The sequence below is a fragment of the Prinia subflava genome, chromosome 11 (genome assembly GCF_021018805.1).
Source record: "Prinia subflava isolate CZ2003 ecotype Zambia chromosome 11, Cam_Psub_1.2, whole genome shotgun sequence".
Classification (NCBI taxonomy): Eukaryota; Metazoa; Chordata; class Aves; order Passeriformes; family Cisticolidae; genus Prinia; species Prinia subflava.
This window is the reverse complement of record NC_086257.1, coordinates 16068721-16082100: the sequence shown is the minus strand read 5'-3', so window position 1 is coordinate 16082100 and position 13380 is coordinate 16068721. Positions and strand designations below refer to the sequence as shown.

At 60.3% G+C, this 13380-nt stretch overlaps 2 protein-coding genes across 3 annotated transcripts; one reads left to right on the top strand and one right to left on the bottom strand.

Annotated features, from left to right (window-relative positions):
* Positions 1-221: 221 nt before the first annotated feature.
* Positions 222-4103, bottom strand: LOC134555989 (deoxyribodipyrimidine photo-lyase-like). Its single transcript, XM_063408127.1, has 10 exons — positions 3709-4103; positions 3286-3546; positions 2982-3127; positions 2658-2840; positions 2342-2500; positions 1822-2020; positions 1580-1732; positions 1205-1326; positions 953-1112; positions 222-786 (listed from the first exon to the last, which is right to left on the bottom strand). Exons 1-10 carry the CDS (start codon positions 3953-3955, stop codon positions 635-637), a joined length of 1782 nt encoding a protein of 593 aa, XP_063264197.1. The 5' UTR covers positions 3956-4103; the 3' UTR covers positions 222-634.
* Positions 4101-13058, top strand: LOC134555988 (mucin-2-like). Of its 2 annotated transcripts, XM_063408124.1 has the most exons (6): positions 4101-4236; positions 5385-8210; positions 10824-11186; positions 11389-11487; positions 11773-11858; positions 12081-13056. In XM_063408124.1, the coding sequence occupies exons 1-6, from the start codon at positions 4170-4172 to the stop codon at positions 12153-12155; spliced, it is 3516 nt and encodes a 1171-aa protein (XP_063264194.1). In that variant the 5' UTR covers positions 4101-4169; the 3' UTR covers positions 12156-13056. The 2 variants fall into 2 exon arrangements, with proteins under 2 accessions (XP_063264194.1, XP_063264195.1); XM_063408125.1 differs by lacking the exon at positions 11389-11487 and having other exon boundaries at positions 12081-13058.
* Positions 13059-13380: the final 322 nt, after the last annotated feature.

The window sequence follows — 13380 nt, the reverse complement described above, 5'->3', positions numbered from 1 at the left end:
CCTCCAGGGCAGGAGGTACAAACCACTGAGTGAGGGGCTCTGTAATGCCTGTCCCCTTCCAGAGCCTGCCTTTGCTGCTGGCAGAGGGGCCCAGGGACCTGGCCTTGGCTGCCCTGTCCATGCCCTGTCCATGCCCTGTCCATCCCCATTCCACACCACCCGGTTCTCCCTTCACAGCAGTGTTGTGCATCTCCCCATAAACACCATCAACACAGGAGATAGAAACTGTAAACTTTAAAAAAACTGTTGAAAGATGTGTCTGACAGCCCAGCACTGGCTCCACAAAGAGCCTCCTCCTGGGGGCTTTCCCCTAGAAACACCCTGCTCAGCCCAAATCTCAGCTGTGGTTACCAGCAGCAACGGTGACCTGGGCTACTCCTGAGGACAGTGGTTGTAAGAAAAGGTTTCTGGCAGGCATAGGCACGCTGAGGATGGGCTCTCACAGCTGCCAGCAAACCTGTGGCAGCAGAAGGGCTCCAGCAGCTGCCCCAGTGTGGCAACTCGAGCAGTGGGTGATGGCAGAGACCTGCAAAACCCTGGAGTCTGCTGCTGCTACAGGGAGCCCTTCAACATCCCAGGGTGATCCCTGCAAGCTGGCAACTTGGCAAAGGCACATCTGCCCCAGCACAGAGGGTCACTGGGAGTGTGTGGGGGCGTAGCGACGCTCGAACTGGTCGACATCGAACTTGCGCTTGCAGCCGGCGTAGTTCATGTAGCGAATCTTGCCGAAGATGGGCCGCTCCGCCCAGCCCTGGTCGTGAATGCCACAGATGGACCACAGGCAGCCTGCCAGGCACAGGGACAGAAACCTCAGCTCTCCCCCTTGCTCGGGGGCACCCAGAGAACTAGTGGGATGTAGGTGCTGAGCAGGATGGGCTGGAGTTGCCTGCAGAGAGCCCCCACTGCAGCCTTGCTAAGCCCTCCCACCCCGTGCCCCCATCCTGCAGCTTGCCTACGTATCCATTGGGGTCCCTCCCGTCCAGCTCGTAGCGGTCGTTGAGGTAGATGGCAAACTGCAGGGCCTCCTCAGGGGAGCGCGTCCACTCCAGGATCTTCTTGGCCCAGTACATCCGCAGGAAGCCGTGCATCTTGCCCTCCCGGACCATTTGCAGCTGTGGGGATAGAGACAGCCATAGGGGTCAGTCCCTGGCTCTGCGCCTCGGAAAAGAGCTCAGGGTTTTGTGGGGAAGATGCTGGGCAGTACCTGGGCAGCATTCCAGAGTGGGTCATGTGTAGTGCCCTGCTCCAGCTCCTGCAGACTGTACAGATAAGGCCTCTTGTCTTTGGCGTGGAGCTTCAGGGTGGTTTGTGCCCAGTCACTGGCACCTGTGAGCAAGAGATGAGGAGCAACACTGAGCAACCTGTACTGCAGAGTCCTGAGAGATGGGCTACTGAGGGAACTATGCCCCGCAGGCACCAGTCTTCAAGAGAGCACTCGCCAGCTTCTGTCCTACCTCCAGAAGAGACCAAATAATGGCACATCAGTGCCCCCATAGCCCTTCTCCTAGCAGAAATGGGATTGCCAAGTTGGAGTGCCCAGCTGGGTGCCCAGCATGGCCCACGTGGCCCAGGATGTTACCCTGCACACTGTCATAGTTCTCATTGTAGTAGCAGAAGTTTTCAGCCAGCTCCCGCCGCACCACAGCCTCCTCCACAAATGCATCCACTGAGTCCTTGTAATTGCGCCGGTGCTTCTGCACCTCCAGGATAACTCTCTGCGTGGAAACCTGGCCTGGGGACATGGGGAAGGAGCAAGTCAGGCTGTTGGTCTAAGCCACAATGCTCAGTCCTGCTGCAGAGTGGGATGCCTGGGATACTCACCGAAGTGAAGCCACGGGGACAGGTTGCTGAGAGCCGCCTTGTTGGGATCATTCCTGTAGGTGCTGAAGGATTTCAGCCGTTCTGCAATGAAGGACTTCAGCACAGCCATCCCTGCAGCTGTGCCAGGGGTTGCCCACTCCACCTCCTTCACGGTGTGGTCCACCTGCAGGCTGGAATAACAGGCCTCCCAAGCGATGGGCTGGGTGGCAATCAAGCAGTGAGTGCATCTGCAGAACCTTTCCAGCGAGGGTTGCCCTGAGTGTTGTCCCCAACCAGCCAAATCCCCAGTCTATGCCAGCCTCCTCTTAACTAGCCCTCTGCATGGCAGAAATGTGGGACCTGAATGAATGAGGTGGGAACCTCCCTTTCCCCAGGGCATCCTCATCTCCACACCATCTGTGTGTGACCTCAGGCAGGTCACTGTCCTCATTCCTTGCCAACCCCTCCCAGGATCACATAGGAACTGTGAAACACTCTGAGACCTGCCCTCGAATGGGTTTGGAGTGTCTCCAGCTGGTACCTCTGCTGGGCAGGAGGGCGGATGTGGGTGAGGAACAACAGGGGGAAACTCGGTGAGGAACTCGGGGAGCTGGGCGTGGATCTTGCCCCGGATGGTCCTAGCGCTGTACTCCTGCTTGGGGGAGGCAACCCAGCAGGGCACGATGTTGTGGGCATCAACCTGGGAAGCAAAGCCGTGGAGAAGGGTGTGAGAAGCAAACAATCCTGACAGCATGACAGGCATGCTCTCTGCTCAAGTCAATCCAGTGCACAAGACACAGGAGACAAGTTTGTCCCACCTATCATCAGTTTTCCATTCCCAGAGTGCTGGCACCCACCTGTGCAAATGGCACATCCTCTGGCAACCGTTCCTTGACGTCCTCTACCCACTGCCGGGGGAGGCGGAGGGGACTGAAGTCTGTCACCAGCCCACCCACGCCGTGCTCCACCACAAACGTGGGCAGCACATCCTTGGCATAGCCCAGCAGCAAGTGGAAGGAGATGTTCAGCTGTGCACACTCCTGCAGTGACAGGGAAATGGCTCTGGGACAGTTCGTGGCTCTGCAAACCCCACCCAACCACCATGTGCTGAAGGGATGGATCTGCCTCCCCCCCTCCCCAGGAGCCCTGTCCCACCCAGCGCGGGCATCCCCTGGCTGTACCTCTGCCACCTCCTGCAGGCCCCTCAGCATGAACCGGTAGTGGCGGATGGTGGCCTCCAGAAATTTGGGCACCAAGCAGAAGCAGACATGCAGAGGCAGCTCCTGTTTGAGGGCCAGGCGCTGGGCGTAGAGGAAAGCCCAGTTATCTGGGGGGAAAGTACACAGGGCAGTGTCAGGATGGTGCTTCGCTGACAGGATGGGGTTTCACAGATCCCCCTGCAGAGAGTGGGGCCAGCACCAAAGTTACCGAAGGAGGGAACTATTTTAGCACCCATGGGAGCCCCTTCCCCCAGCCGGTTCGCACCTTGCACTCGCTGATCCCGGCACATCCAGTAAAGGATGCACCGAGCATCATCCTTCAGGTCCGGGCCCTGCGAGACAAGGCGAACCCGCTTTTTGTTGTACTTGAACTCTCGAACGGACGGGGCCGCCCTCCGACGGGCCTGCTGTATCGCCTCCTCCTCCTCCGTCCTCCTCCGAGACAGGGGCGGCACCTCCGTGACCTCGGCCTTTCTCTTCCCCTGTCCGCGCCGCATCCTCAGCACCGCCCGCAGCAGCGCGGCCGCTGCCGGAGGAAATAGGCCGTGCTCAGCTCCCGCGCTTCCCTGCCAATCCCGCTCCGCCCGCAGAGCCCGCGGGATGCTGGATCCCTGCGCATCCTGCTCCTCGGGAACCGCGGAATAACGGTGTTACGGTCCCCGGCCGGATCCGCTCCTGGTCGCGATACCTGGGGTCCCGATCCCGATCTCGATCCCGATCTCGATCCCGATCTCGATCCCGATCTCGATCCCGGTGGCGGACCCGATCTCGATCCCGGTCCCGATCCCGATCCGTACCTGGCAGCCACGCGGTCCCTGTGTTACACAAGCCGTGGGCGTGTGCGCTGGGCGTGCCCACGGGCGTGGCCGTGTCCCGAGGGGCGCGGCTCCGCCACCGGCACCGCCCCCGCACGCGGGCGCAGGTGCTGCAGCCATGTCCGATGTCCCCGGCGCGCCCAGGGCGCTGCACCTGCCCCGGGAGGGGTGTCAGTGCCCGCTGTTGCCTCCCCTCCCTGCGTCCGGGAACAAGGAAGCAGCTCCAGCTACCTTCAGCCATCACTCGGCAGCGTAGTTCCCTGCTGACACCTTCCCCACACCCTGTGTCCTCATTTCCACCACCTTGCAAGGCGTTGGGGTGCTGGTTTTGGACATGACTCGGGGCACGGGAGGGCTGCCCCTGCTGCTGCTGAGCCTTGCTGTGCTGGATCTCCCACTGGGTAAGGGCTGACCGGGATGTGGAGTTACCCATGGGGTGGGGAGTGAGTGAGAAGCCTCGTTCCCCAGGGTGGTGGGTGGCCCTGGGGTGACTTCACTCACAGCAGTGAAACACTTCAGGTGTTTGCTCTCCAACATCTTGGCCCTGTCCTAGTGAGCAAGCAGGGCAGTGTTTTGTAGAACACAAGCAACAATCTCTGTTTCTTTTGCCTCTGATGTGGGTCTCTGTCTGGGGAGAGAAGACCTTAGGCCCAGCTGGACCCCCTTGTTGAGCCTTGGTCCGTGCTGGGCTCATTGCCTTTGCTACAACCTGCCCAGTAGCACCAAATGGCCCTGCCCAGATGGCAACCTCACTGGGATGTACTCGGCCTGGAAAACTTCAAATGCCATCCTGACATTTGCCCTAGATGCAAAGTAAGAGCAGTCTTGAGTGGAGCTCTGGGAATAAATCTGCAGCTTATACCTCCTGAGAGCCTTGAACTACAGCTGTAGGTCCCCTCCTGCTGTACTCCTCAAACCCCTCCCAGAGCTTTTGTGGGTTGCAACGGGTCACTCATGGACTTGCCCTGAGCTGCAGGCTGACATTTGCTCCTTTGTGGGGCTGCTTCCACAAAGCATTCCCCCGTTGCCATTATTTACACCCCCCGCTATCAGTTCCTGACTATCTGCAGCACAGAGGGTTTGTTTAAACTGCTGCTGCTGCATTTCCAGACCGTCTCATGGTCACCAGTTCCTGCTCAGCTCTTCCTGCCAGACGGGTTTGTCTGACTTCCTCCAGGGATGGGTGAAGATGGTGGAGTGGGTCTTAGGACTGGCGCCAAAGGAGTTTCTGCCCTGAAACCAGTGATGGCCATGGCTTGTTCCTGCTTTGTCAGGCTGGGCATTTATGTGGTCTGCATGGTTGATTGTCATGTTGCTATTAGGGAATCCATGTGCTCGATCCATGCAGGACAGGGAATCCCCACTCCTGATGATCCAAGGCTGATGCAAGACTTGGGCAGTTCATGGTGGTGGTAATATTGCACCATGCACAACATAGCCATGGTCCCAGCCTTTCCCTGTGTGCTGTCTCCCACCTCTTTGCCTGGACCACTGTCAGATATGACAAACCCTGCATCCCTCACTTTCCCAACCTCCTTGACACCCACAGAGACCACGGCACTGCTGCCCAACACCAGCTCAAGCACTGCAACCACCTTCCCTTCCTCTCGTCATGCAACCTCCACCCCAGAGATGCCAGCAGATGCCTTCACATCCAGGGCTTCTGCAGCTCAGCGGAGCAGCCCAGCAGCCTCCAACATCACCACACCAGAGGCAAGGGGCAACACAACTCATAGCACTCCTGTGCCACCTGGGCTGAGAGCCACCACCAGCAGCAGTACCCTGGCAGGGCTGGAAGCCACCAGGAGCAACACTCCAGCACAGCTGAGACCCACCACCAGCACCACCCCGGCAGGGCTGGGACTGACCACCAGCAGTACCTCAGCACAGCTGGGACCCACCACCAGCACCTCTCCAGCACAGCTGGGACCCACCACCAGCACCACTCCAGCACAGCTGGGACCCACCACCAGCACCACTCCAGCAGGGATGGAACCCACCAGCACCACCCCAGCAGGGCTGGAACCAACCACCAGCACCACTCCAGCACAGCTGGGACCCACCACCAGCACCACTCCAGCACAGCTGGGACCCACCACCAGCACCACCCCAGCACAGCTGGAACCTACCACCAGCACCAATCCAGCACAGCTAGGACCCACCACCAGCACCACCCCGGCACAGCTGGGACCCACCACCACCAGCAGCACCCTGGCAGGGCTGGAGCCGACCACCAGCAGTACTCCAGCAGGGCTGGGAACCACCACCAGCACCACCCTGGCAGGGCTGGGAGCCACCACCAGCACCACCCCGGCACAGCTGGGACCCACCACCAGCACCACTCCAGCACAGCTGGGACCCACCACCAGCACCATCCTGGCAGTGCTGGGAGCCACCACCAGCACCACCCCAGCACAGCTGGAACCTACCACCAGCACCACTCCAGCACAGCTGGGACCCACCACCAGCACCACCCCAGCACAGCTGGGACCCACCACCAGCACCACCCCAGCACAGCTAGGACCCACCACCAGCACCACCCCAGCACAGCTAGGACCCACCACCAGCACCACCCCAGCAGGGCTGGGACCCACCACCAGCACCACTCCGGCACAGCTGGGACCCACCACCAGCACCACTCCAGCACAACTGAGACCCACCACCAGCACCACTCCAGCAGGGATGGAAGCCACCAGCACCACCCCAGCAGGGCTGGAGCCAACCACCAGCACCACTCCAGCACAGCTGGGACCCACCACCAGCACCATCCTGGCAGTGCTGGGAGCCACCACCAGCACCACCCCAGCACAGCTGGAACCTACCACCAGCAGCACCCCAGCACAGCTAGGACCCACCACCAGCACCACCCCAGCACAGCTGGGACCCACCACCAGCAGCACCCCAGCACAGCTAGGACCCACCACCAGCACCGCTCCAGCACAGCTGGGACCCACCACCAGCAACACCCCAGCACAGCTAGGACCCACCACCAGCACCACTCCAGCACAGCTGGGACCCACCACCAGCACCACCCCAGCACAGCTAGGACCCACCACCAGCACCACTCCAGCACAGCTGGAACCTACCACCAGCACCACTCCAGCACAGCTGGGACCCACCACCAGCACCACCCCAGCACAGCTAGGACCCACCACCAGCACCACCCCAGCAGGGCTGGGACCCACCACCAGCAGCACCTCAGCAGGGATGGAACCCACCAGCAGCACGTCAACAGGGCTGGGACTGACCACCAGTAGTACCCCAGCACAGCTGGGAGCCACCACCAGCACCCTGGCAGGGCTGGAGCCAACCAGCAGCACCACCCCAGCACAGCTAGGACCCACCACCAGCACCACTCCAGCACAGCTGGAACCCACCACCAGCACCACCCCAGCACAGCTGGGACCCACCACCAGCACCACCCCAGAACAGCTGGGACCCACCACCAGCACCACTCCAGCACAGCTGGGACCCACCACCAGCACCACTCCAGCACAGCTAGGACCCACCACCAGCACCACTCCAGCAGGGATGGAACCCACCAGCACCACCCCAGCAGGGCTGGAGCCAACCACCAGCACCACTCCAGCACAGCTGGGACCCACCACCAGCACCACCCCAGCAGGGCTGGAACCTACCACCAGCAGTACCCCAGCACAGCTGGGAGCCACCAGCACCACCCCAGCAGGGCTGGGACCCACCACCAGCAGCACCTCAGCAGGGATGGAACCCACCAGCAGCACGTCAACAGGGCTGGGACTGACCACCAGTAGTACCCCAGCACAGCTGGGAGCCACCACCAGCACCCTGGCAGGGCTGGAGCCAACCAGCAGCACCACCCCAGCACAGCTAGGACCCACCACCAGCAGCACCTCAGCAGGAATGGAACCCACCAGCAGCACCTCAGCAGGGCTGGGGCTCAGCACCACCAGCGTGCCAACTCCAACCTCCATGGCCGTGACACCCAGCTGTGACAAGACTACCACTTCCACGTCTGTGGGGAGCAGCACGGCCCTGGCTGCCAGCTCATTTGGAGTTGAAATGAGCACACTGTCTCCTCCTGCCTCTACTCTTCTCTCCTCCAGCAGCGTGGGCACCACATTTGGCACCAGCACCCACCAAAGGCCAGCCATGACCACACTGCTTGGCACTACATCCTCAGGGACCAGCACTACCTCTTCTTCCACCACCCCTGAAGTGACAGACACTTCAGATGGGCCCTTGATGACCCCATCAGACACCATGGCCTCCCTTGTTACCACCACAGAGGTCCCTGGGAGCACCCCTGTCCCTAGCCAGCCAGCTGGGACCATGCCTAGGACCACCCTTGGTACCTCCATCCCACCAGAACCAGAGAGCCCCAGTGACACTGCAGGTGAGTACAGCTACAGGGCAGCTGGAGGGCAGGATCAGGGTGGTAAATCCCCACGGGATCTCCCATCTTGCTCAGACAGGCACTTGGCTTCTTCCCCCAGGGGCCACCTGGTCCCCAGGCTCTGCAGGCCAGTGGGTGGGTCCCAGGCTGGGGACCTGTGCTGTGGTGTGACAGTGCTGCCGTGTGGCTGTGCCCCAGCACCGAGCCTGTACTGTACCTGTACACCCCCCTGGAGAATCTATGTACCCTCTACCCCAAGGAGTGTGACCGTACCCCAGCAGTCCCCCCAGGCAGCTGCCCCCTGGCACTGCTGCTTACTGGGCACCTGTGTCCTGAAAGTGTGGCTGTATCGTGGTGGCTGTTGCAGGAGCCTTAATCCTAGCACTGCAGATATACCCTGGTGACAGCCCACTCCCTGCACGTCAACTGGGACAGGGAGACTGTGCCCTGCCCCAGTACCCCTGGCCCTTCCTGGTGTCCCTGTACCCCAGCAGAGCTACTGTATCCTCAGAGAATACCTGCACCCTGGCCTGATGCCTGTGGTGTGAGAGCACCTCCTCAGAGTGCTGGTACCCTGGTGATGGCCTCTGAGTGCCCGTGCCCTGGCAGTGTCCCCAAGCAGCTGGTCAGCAGCGGGGTGGCTGTGTCCTGACAGTCCTCAGCGTGCCCGCCTGCCTCCAGAACACCAATACCTGGCCCTGTGCCTGCAGGCGCTGCGAGTGCTCTTGTCCCTGACCCTGAGAAGGAGGAAGCAGCCCCAGCTGTCAGCAGTACACTTGGGCCGTGATAGGCTGTGACACGGGGAAGTGATGCCTGTACAGACAGCCCAGGGGACAAACCCTCAGCCTGGAGCACGCCCTTCCTGAGCGCCGCCTGTTCTCTTGGCCAGCTCAGACACAGCTGCCTGTTGTCTCCTGAGGGCGTTGGTGCTGGGAGCCACCACCAAACATCACCCCTGTGGTGAAGAGCGGGGTTCCAGGCAGCCTGGCTCATCCCTGGGCTTTTTTCCGCTGTCACCCTCCCCACAGCAGGCAGAGGACAGCCACGGGAGCCAGGTCTGTGGTAGTGGTGGCCTTGGTGGCCTGCCCTGCCCGCTTTTTGGGGCTGTTTTGGGTCCAGCTGTGCAGTTGATGTTTGCTGGGCATTGCACCAGTCTCTGGGAGTGTCCCTGTCAGGTGGAACCCACTGCCTCATTGCCAGCACCTGGAGGGTAAAAGGACCCACCTGGATGCTCCTCCTGTGCTGGGTGAAGGAGACCTGGAAACCCCAGTGCTGGAGCTGTGGGGAGCCCTCAGAGTGGTGCCTGCAGGGGTTTGTCAGCTCCTGCTCACCTGGACATGGCTGGGCAGAGAGGAGGGTTGTCCCTGCCCCTGTCCTGGTCCCTGCTGCTGCTGCTGCTGCTGCTGAGCCTCACCTGCCTCGCTGTGCTGCACCTGGCTCTGGGTAAGGGCTGAGTGGGATGTGGTGCTCCCCACAGGGTGGGTGGTGAGCGGGGAGCATCATTCCTCAGGGTGGAGGGGTGGCACCTGTGAGGTGCAGGGGGGTGGAATGCTGTGGGACTGTTCCCTGCTTCTTAAATGGGAAGCAGAGGTGGGCTTGCTGCTTATCTTTTTGTGAGGACGAGGCCCTTCTGTGCAGACACTCACCTGTCAAGGGCTGGGGTCAGGCCTTTGCCCTTCTCTGTATTTTTATGTAACCAGCTGCTGTGTGCAGGGAGAGCATGGCTGCCAGGGGCTGTGGAAGTTTCTGGCTGGGTTGGCTGATAGCAGATGGCAGCTTGTGGTTTGGTTTCCCATCCTCATGCGAGCAGAGCCCCAGACTCACTGGGTTTGTGCTGGGATCAGTGGGGAATCCACTTGGGTATCCCAAAGCCACCACCTCACAGACACCTCTTGACAAAGGTCCAGGCAGCCAGGCTGTCCTACCTATCCTTTGGAGAGGGTTACAGATCCCTGGGCTTTTCTGGGGACAGCACACTGCTCCGGTATAGTCCGTAGTGGAAGAGAGGACAGCCCTCCTGTGTCCCACCCCCTCCCCCAGAGCTCTTGTGGGTCACAGCACGTCTCTAACGGCTCATCCTGAGCTGCAGGCTGGGATTTGTTCCTTTGTGGGGCTAGTTCCACAAAGCATTCCCCCGTTGCCATTATTTACACCCCCCGCTATCAGTTCCTGACTATCTGCAGCACAGAGGGTTTGTTTAAACTGCTGCTGCTGCATTTCCAGACCGTCTCACGGTCACCAGTTCCTGCTCAGCTCTTCCTGCCAGACGGGTTTGTCTGACTTCCTCCAGGGATGGGTGAAGATGGTGGAGTGGGTCTTAGGACTGGCGCCAAAGGAGTTTCTGCCCCGAAACCAGCGATGGCCATGGCTTGTTCCTGCTTTGTCAGGCTGGGCATTTATGTGGTCTGCATGGTTGATACCCATTGAAGAGATCCGTGTGTTTGATCCATGCAGGATAGTGAGCTCCCACTGCAGTGATCTGTGGCTGATGTGCAGCTCTGAGCTCCTTGGGGAGCTCGCTGTGGAAGTGATGCTGCACCATCCCCAGCACAGCCATGGACTCAGCCTTTCACCACCAACACCCCTGCATCTCATTGTCCCAACTCTTTGCAGAGACCACTGCCATGGGTGTGACAGCAACTGTGTCCCCAGCTCTCCCTACCTCCTCAACACCTGTGGAGAGTTCAACACTGCTGCCTACCACTGATTCCACCACCACAGCCACCCTCCTTTCCTCCAGCCCTGAAACAGAAGCCTCCACCTCAGAGGAGTCCAGCACATCTGCAGAGACTGGCAACACCTCTCCTCCCACTGAGCCTTCTCCCACCACGACTACAGAAGATTCAGCAGAGACCTTGGAAGCCCTGGCAGACACCACAGCCAGCCCTGTTATCAGCTCATCAGACCCCATGAGCACCCCCTACCCAGACAGCACCACCCCTGACATCTTCCCCTCAACTATGGACTCGACTCCAGGTACCCTGACAGGATCTGGGACCCCCTGGTGCAGCCATGGGTGGGTTTGGCCGGGGGGCACCTGGAAGGCAGGGATGAGGCCTGGGTGAGAAATCCCCAGAGGAATCCCATGTACTTGGGTGGCTTTGCTTAGGCCTGCCCCCAGTTGCAGGAGCATCCTGTACCTCTGCAGACAGCACTAACCTAACTTTGCTTTGCCCAGGCACTGAGTCCTCTTCCCCTGTCACCAGCTCAGCCCAGATCTCAGAGGTTACTACCCTCAGCATGCCTACAGTCTGCCCCTCTGCCTCGTCCAACACCAGTAAGTGCAGTGCCCCGTGGGCATCACCACCCCCAGCATCAGTGCTTGGGGCCAGTGCAGGGGGTCCTGGGGCCCCTCTCCTCCTGTTGTGCTCTCAGTGTGCAGGTGCTGATGCTTTGTGGTTTGCTGTACAGTGAGAGGCCTCCTGTGACAGTGTAGTGTGTCCATGACACAATTAACCTGGGGGGACCTTCTGTGCCAGCAAACCTGAGGAGAGACCCCCAGGTCCTCTGGCACAGCCCAGGGTTCAAGGGCAATAACCAGAGTCCTGGTTTTACTCCCTAGGTGCATCTCACCTCTTTCTGTCGCTGCGGCTAACCACCCCTCTGGACCTGGGGAACACCACGGTGCAGGAGCTGCTGTTGTCCAAGGTGAGGTGTGCAGGAGGAGAGCCCACTCTGCACCTGCCCGCTGTGGTTCACTCAGTCAGGGAGGGGAATGGCTGCATCTTGCATTGAATGTCATCCAGAGCCCTTTCAGATGAAGGGGAGACCCTCCTTTGGCTGCTATAGTCCAGGATCTGGCCCTTTCTGTGTGGGACGGGGGTAGGAAAGCCCCTGTGGCAGAGTTTGATGGCTGTTCTTTCCCCCCAGCTCCAAGAGGACCTGCAGACAGCATTCCCGTGTGCTGGCCTGGCACTGGCCTGGCGAGGGAAGAGGAGGACTTGACCACTGCCCCTTGCCCAGCCTGCTGCCTCCTGGATTGCCAAGCAACTGCTCCCAGCTCCTCACCTGTGGTGGTGCAGGCCCCTGGGGAATCCCACACAGCTCCTCTTGAACCTGGGGCTTCCTGTCCTTCACTCTGTACCCCCAGAGGACCCCATGCCCCTCCTGCCCCTTCCCACAGCCTGTGTGAAGAGCCTGAGCCCTCCCACCACCCTGCTCCAGACCTGATTCCTGTGTGGAATTCTCTGCTGGGGGCTGGGAGGAGGAAACCCCACAGGACTGAGCTTTTACATCTGGGACTGAGCTGGCTCAGCCGTCAAAGCCACCCTAGGGACAGAGGAATTAGAGGAAGGAGACCTGAAGCCCCCAGTACTGCTGTGCCCAAGGCTCACCTGTGGTATTGCTGACGGAGGAGAACACCCATGCTGGGCAGTAAAAAGAAATTCCATGTTTTCTGTGGTGAAGTGATGACTTCTTTATTTTCCAAGTTGCCTTTCCCAGTTTTCAGCTTTGCCATCTATTGGAGGTACCAGTGAGGAAAACTGAGTCCCAAGAGCTTTTCGTGGAGAGACGGGCTCAGTGCTGTGCCCTCCCACCAGGGGCTGCTGCAGACATTCCCAAGGATGGCCCGGCACCCCGGCAGACCCGTGGTCTCTGCTTTGGAGCTCTCTGCCCCATAACACCCCACAGCTGCAGGGGCAGCGCTGTGGGGCTGTGGAAATCCCGTGGGCTGTGCTCCTTCCCTGTTTTTTCCAGTCCCCAACTAAGGAGACGGCTGCAACATCTGTCCCCCTGCAGCAAAGTCATTTATTAACTGATTAATTAGCCTGATAAAATCCAACTGAAGCAATTATTAGCCTAAGCAAGCCACCTCGCCTGGAGATTGAAAACTGAAATAATTAGCAAAATAGCCTTGTTGCATGTCAGGGGTTGTTTTTGGCTGATCCCTGCTTCTCCCTGGCAGCCCTCACTGCCCCAGCACAGGGAGGGCTGGGAGGGGGTGTGTGGGGTTGTAGGATTCCTAACCTGGGGACTTCTCTCAGGCTGCCTGGATTCTCAGCTGGCTGGGAAGGAGCCAGCAGCTGGACAGGGTGGGGAGAGACACCGTGGGATCACCCAGCTGCCTGCCAGTTCACAGGGCCTGGGGGAGGCTGGGCTGGAGGCTGTACCCAGGCAGCTTGTCAGGATGCTCCCATTTGGGGTGCCCCTGGCAGTCCAGGGTGGCCCC

What these genes read in the sequence shown, in the direction of transcription:
- LOC134555989 (XM_063408127.1), bottom strand. Translation starts at nt 3,955, where the DNA reads ATGGCTGCAGCACCTGCGCCCGCGTGCGGGGGCGGTGCCGGTGGCGGA. An exon ending in GATCGGGATCGGGACCCCAG is followed by an intron (nt 3,547 to 3,708) that starts GTATCGCGACCA and finishes TTCCTCCGGCAG; the next exon opens with CGGCCGCGCTGCTGCGGGCG. An exon ending in GTCCCCGTGGCTTCACTTCG is followed by an intron (nt 1,733 to 1,821) that starts GTGAGTATCCCA and finishes CCATGTCCCCAG; the next exon opens with GCCAGGTTTCCACGCAGAGA.
- LOC134555988 (XM_063408124.1), top strand. Translation starts at nt 4,170, where the DNA reads ATGACTCGGGGCACGGGAGGGCTGCCCCTGCTGCTGCTGAGCCTTGCT. An exon ending in CTCTGCCTCGTCCAACACCA is followed by an intron (nt 11,488 to 11,772) that starts GTAAGTGCAGTG and finishes TTTACTCCCTAG; the next exon opens with GTGCATCTCACCTCTTTCTG. An exon ending in AGGAGCTGCTGTTGTCCAAG is followed by an intron (nt 11,859 to 12,080) that starts GTGAGGTGTGCA and finishes CTTTCCCCCCAG; the next exon opens with CTCCAAGAGGACCTGCAGAC.